The sequence below is a fragment of the Galeopterus variegatus genome, unplaced genomic scaffold, assembly GCF_000696425.1.
Source record: "Galeopterus variegatus unplaced genomic scaffold, G_variegatus-3.0.2 Scaffold504, whole genome shotgun sequence".
Taxonomy (NCBI): Eukaryota; Metazoa; Chordata; class Mammalia; order Dermoptera; family Cynocephalidae; genus Galeopterus; species Galeopterus variegatus.
Window position 1 is genome coordinate 624,949 of NW_007726615.1, and position 6,000 is coordinate 630,948.

At 37.9% G+C, this 6,000-nt stretch overlaps 1 protein-coding gene and 1 pseudogene across 4 annotated transcripts in view; one reads left to right on the forward strand and one right to left on the reverse strand.

Annotated features, from left to right (window-relative positions):
- The window catches only part of GFM1 (G elongation factor, mitochondrial 1), a 42,954-nt gene that overhangs the window by 18,513 nt on the left and 18,441 nt on the right, over positions 1-6,000 (forward strand). For 3 of the 4 annotated variants that reach the window (XM_008569500.1, XM_008569503.1, XM_008569502.1), the window contains exons 11-12: positions 1,468-1,524; positions 5,561-5,698. In XM_008569500.1, coding sequence (XP_008567722.1) covers positions 1,468-1,524; positions 5,561-5,698 — 195 coding nt within the window. The remainder of the gene's footprint in view (positions 1-1,467; positions 1,525-5,560; positions 5,699-6,000) is intronic. The other variant, XM_008569501.1, reaches the window with a different exon arrangement.
- Positions 4,226-4,946, reverse strand: LOC103587937 (annotated as a pseudogene).

Consider the following 6,000-nt stretch of genomic DNA (forward strand, 5'->3'; position numbering starts at 1 on the left):
GAACTGTAAAACCAGACTGTAACATTTAGACTAGACTTGGGGATAACAGAACATAACCATGCTCAGAAGGCAAGGTGCAAATTAGACAGTCTGGCTTACTGCATATAGCCTGCCCTTTGGAACTCAGAGGTCCCCTTTCATCATTGATGGTTTCTGAGGGAAGAGCATGATCAGGCAATTCCTGCCTTTGAATCCCCCTCAGTCACTTCTCTTTTTGCCTCTATAGCAGAGCAGACTTTCCTACACTATGACCATTTTTTCTCTCCAGAATTCAATAAAGAAAGAGTATAAGTACTTAGGGGGACAGGTAATACGCAGTGGGTCATTTACATAAGAACTGCTCCATCTCTAATAGATGAGCACTGTAATAATTCCCTATATCTATAATATGATGAATTCATAATTTAATAATTTTTTTGTTATACAGTATTCTCTGATGTCTATGGTTTTACATGTTGATTTAAGATACTACAAAAAAAATCATAAAGAAATGTATATAATTTTTGTTTGGGATCTAGATAAGAGGAATATTTTTAAAGTATTATTGATAAGGCCTTCTCTAAATACTTGTCATTAGCAATATGAAGTAATTGGTAGTTGTGAGAGGTACTCACTTAGGCTTTGAAGCAAATAGATCTTGGTTAGAGTCTCACCTCTACCCTATACTACTACTGGCCCTTGGCCAAGTTATTTTGTTTTTTCCAAGCCTTTAATGACTTTATTTGTAAAATGAGGATAATAATACCAGCCTCTCTGAGTTGTGACTGATTAAATGAGATACCATATGTATAAAGAATATAGTACCCTTTCTCTGTTTCCTTTCAGAGATTGTAGTATACTTTGATTAAATGAACTAACTTATCAGAAGATTGCAATAACATATGTAGCCACTAGGCAACAAGAATTTCACATGTCAGTATTTGGATTCATTGTAGTGATTAATGTTAAACAGTTAAGTAAATTATATATATATATATATATATATATATATATATTTTTTTTTTTTTTCTTTTTCCTTTTTGTCTTTTTTCGTGACCGGTAACAGGATCGCAACCCTCAGTGTTGCACCCACCTGTACTGCGACCGGCAACGGGATCGCAACCCTCAGTGTCGCGCCCGCACCGCGCTCAACCAGTGAGCGGACCAGTCTCTATATGGGATCCGAACCCTCGGTGGGAGCGCCGCCGCGCTCCCAAGTGCCGCACTCTACCGAGTGCGCCACCGGGCCGGCCCAGTAAATTATATTTTGAGAGAGAGGAGATCATATAAGTAGACAGCTTTATTTATTTATTAATATATTAATATATTTAATGCAAAATAGATCAAGATTCATATTGTTAATACTAAAGATGTTGGCTAGTATTTGCCCTTTGTTCTGTTATAAAGTAGCATATTAAAATTAATTTATTCCTGACCTGTGCAGTGCTGCTTTTGAATTCTTTTCTGTTCTTTTAAAAAATATTTTAGGAGTCAATTCATGTTCCTGATCCTGTCATTTCAGTAGCAATGAAACCTTCTAACAAGGTAGGAGTTTGATTTAAAGCTCAGTATATCACAATAAAAACAAGCTCTTTTTCATCTCTCTGCAGTGCACATGGTATCTTGTGATAACCATCAGTCTTATGGTCTCTATTTCCCTCTTTAGGAATTGAGATCACCTGTTCAAATTACCAGTCTGTTTCTAATAACTTCTCAGTATATTTGAAGAAATAAATGGTATTATTCACCAGACTGTATTTTATAATGTAACTCCTTACTATGTTATTGGCTCCACAGGGGTAAATGTAATTTCCTCAATTGAGATCATAAAGGATTGGAAAAAGAAAAACAGGGGCCTTTGTTCTAAGCTATAGTAAATCTCTACTGTAAAGTACTTTAGAATGTTGGCTAAATTAATTGTCTCATGAATTATATCTCTAGATTTTGTGGTACTTATGAAGTAAATGTTTGAGTATAACATGGAAACAAGACTGTTTTTCTCACTTTCAAATATAATTTTATATTTGGGTTTTTGTTTATAATTTTTTATTTTTATAGTCTTATAATTGGTTTTGATGTCATTTACCTTTTACAAAGCTTGCCATCAGAATTAATCTGATCTTGAACTATAATTGTTTAGTTCCTAAGTTGCCTTGACATTTATAACTATCATGTTAATGTAGTTCATTGAAATTCACTTATTCATGTGTTGAGTGAACATTTAATGACCTCTTTTCGTCTGCAAACTATAATTTACAGAACAGGATACATTATTAACAGCTACTACTTCATCTATTTTGAGGAACCTTGAGATTTTTTTCCAGACTTTTTTTCAATATAGAAAAGAGAAAGTTAAGGTGTCAAGAAACATTAAATCATTCCATCTTCTCAAAAACTTGAGGAAAGGCGAACCTTACATCTTACCTCAGTGAGATGCCATAGTTTGTTCCAGGTGCTTTGCTAAGATTGCAAACTTTTCCTTCTGAAATATTCAGGGTTAGATATTAAAAATGTTATGTTTCTTCATTCCTAAATCCACAATTTGTTTAAGAGATTTAACTGTTTATAATTTACAAAAATGGCGGATAAATAATGCATCAATAATCCAAAAGATTTTTTGGTGTGTCTGGATTGTTTATACATTAAAAAATTTTTTAAGTGTCTGCTTGCTGGAGTAAATTAATTTAAATCAAATAATGAAGCCACTGCATAAAGCAGGGAGTTCAATAGTAGGGGCAGGGATGATGCTTCTACTATGTTGAGAGTATCTGGCTAGTGCAGGGAAAAGGCAAAAGACTAACATACGATTCAATCCCAGCTTTGCAGTACACAGCTGTGTGGCCTTGAGCAAGTCGCTTAACCTCTCTAAATGTAGTTTCCTTACCTGCAAAATGAGGATAATTCTATCTTGTTGCATTGTGGTTAGAATTTGAGATAACATAAAAAACACATACCATATTTCCGGGCATGTTTTCAATCATAGCTGTTTATACTGATATACAGGGCGTATTAGTTAATACTGGTGATACAGGATATGTTAGCCATAAGAATTTACCACAAATGTAGTGTCTTAGAACAACATAAATGTATTATTTTACAGTTTTGTAGAGTAATGGTCCTCCAAAGATGCCTTAATCTCCCCAAACCTGTGAATATGTTACCTAACTTGGTAAAGAGAACTTTGCAGATGTGATCAAGGTTACAGACTCTGAGATGGGGACATGGTCTTCAGTGGGCTAAATTAGATATCAGCAGGGTTGTGTTCTTTTCTGGAGGCTCTAGGAGAGAATTTCTTTCCTTGCTTACTCAGGTTGTTGGCAGAATTCAGTTCCTTGTGGTTGTATGACTGGGGTCCCCATTTCCTTGCCGACTGTCACCTGGGAGTTGTTCTTAACTTCTAGAGGTTGCCCACCTGTGTTGGCTTGTGGGGCCCTTTCTCCCATCTGCAGTGTCAGCAACCAAGGGTTGAGTCCTTCTCATGCCTCAGATATCTCCTGCATCTCTCCGAGCTACCCTTCTGCCTTCCTCGTCCCTTTTTTGTTTTGTTTTTTTCAAGGTCTCCGTTCAAGTTTTGTAGAAACTACAAAAAAACAATGGGCTGATACCCCATGATAGAGTTTGGATGCATTTTCCCCCCCAAAACTCATGTGGAAATCTGATCCCCAATGTGACAGTGTTGGAAGCTGTTTGAGTCATGGGGGCAGATCCCTTATGAATGGATTAATGCTCTCCCTGGGGGAGGAAGGGTAGTGAGTGAGATTTCGCTCTGTTAGTTCCCGTGAGAGCTGGTTGTTTATAGGACCCTGGCACCTTCTCTCTTGCTTCCTCTTGCCATGTGATCTGCTTGTACCTGCTGCCGGCTCCCTGCCGCTTTCCTCCATGAGTAAAAGCAGCCTGAGGCCCATGCCAGATGCAGCTGTCCCAGAATTGTAAGCAAAATAAACCTCTGTTCTTTATAAATTACCCAGTCTCAGGTATTCCTGTCATAGCAACACAAAACAGACTAAAACACCCCACTACTGGTACATAATACACATCAGATGGCCTGCCCTACAACACAGCTCAGGCCATTTCCACCCAAGAGAAGAAAGCCTGGCCTCTCCAACCCCTGTAAGAAAGGCCTGTCCTGTACCATACCACATACTGGCTGAATCTAAAGTCTCCTGTTTTAAGCATGAGAAAAGTACAACAGAGGTTTTGTTCTCATGGCTGCCTACTGCAGCCCAGCACTAAAATAACCTAGTGTTCACTTCTGCTTAGAGAAATATTCTTTGCTGTTTTGCACATCAGGCTTGATGGCTCACAGCCAGGCTTCCAGCTAACCAGGCATACTTCCTCATGTTTGTCAGTGATCTGGAAGGCCTGAACTAGTCTCAGAGTCTCGCCCACTGAGCAGCCAACAGGTAGGTCATTTACAGTGATCTGCTGAAGGATACCCCTATCATCAATGGTAAAGAGGTCCCTGAAGAGATGTCTTTAAGACCCCATAATCCTGAGCAGTGGTGCCTCTGGGGTCTGATACCAAAGGAATGTTCATGGGCCCCTGTCCTCCTTGTTTCTTAGGTGTGTCGATCCATGCCAGGTGACAGAATTGAGAATCCACAGAAGCACCAGTCACTTGGCAGTTGAGTTTCTTAAATTCTTCCGTCCTATCACTGAAAGCAATGATTTCTGCAGGGCACACAAAGGTGAAGTCAAGTGGGTAAAAGAACACGTATTCCTTTGTAGTCAGATAGGCTGATCTCCTTGTACTGACAATCTGGCATAACAGCTGTGGCTTTGAAGTTGGGGGCAGGGTGCCCAATTCTGGCATTTCCTGAAGAAATCTTGCTATCAGCAGTTCCAACAAAGAAGCTTCTAAGACAGAAGCCACCAAGACCAGCCAGGAAGAGGACACCCTCTTTCGTTTGTAAAGGCCCATGTGATTACGTTTTGCCCTCCAAGATAACTCCTGACAATCTCCCCATCTCAAATTGTGTAACCTTGATCACATCTACAAAGTCCCCTTTACCATGTAAGCTACCATATTCACAGGTTTGGGGAGATTAGGGCACCTTCAGAGGATCGTTATTCTGCTTACTACATGAAACTACATCTAAGGAAAATAAAGGTGTATCATACCACATCCAAGCAGATTGTCTTGAAAGGGAGAAGTCTGTGTGGTATTTGTCTTACTGTTGGTCTTAACTATCCTGCTTGAATCTACAATAGGGTCTTGGCAAACATGCTGATTCTTTCGATTATGTTTATGTATAGGATTTCTAAAATGTAACACAGATTCTAGTTTCTACCTTATGGGCAGTTTTCCACAAACGGACGGTTTTTGTCAATGTAATAGGAAAGGGCGCTGTATTCTGTCTTGGTATGGAAAGAAAATTCTGTTTAGCTAGCTATTCCTTGCTCTCTTGGCTGTGTAGAATACAAACACATTTTTTTAAAAGAAGTATGGAGTAGACTACATGTGGATCATTTTTATTTCTTATTTGCCAATATATTTGATTTCATTCAGTAAAGTTCTTTTAAAAGTCCCATTGTTCATCATGCTTAGTATGCTTCGTATAATGATTTTCTTCTTTTAAAGAATGATCTGGACAAATTTTCAAAAGGTATTGGCAGGTTTACAAGAGAAGATCCCACATTTAAAGTCCACTTTGACACTGAGAGTAAAGAGACAATTGTATCTGGAATGGGAGAATTACACCTGGAAATCTATGCTCAGGTAAGGAATAACAAGGAAATTAAACTGAATTGAATTGATTTCTGTCTTTGTTTTGTTAAAAGTATGAGGCAATAATTCTCAATCTAATGACTATAAACTAATAGGGGTTCTACAACCTTCACTCTGTTTTGTATCCAGATGTGGTATATACTGCTCCCTCCACTATGTGTTACAAATTAATTATTTTTGATTTCTAAGTTGTTTTTTTTTTTTATTTGTAAAACATCGTGGACTCCTAGAATCAAGGCTCAGGGGATTTTCTTTTTTTTTTTTTTTTTTTTTTTTTTTTTTTTTTTTTTTTT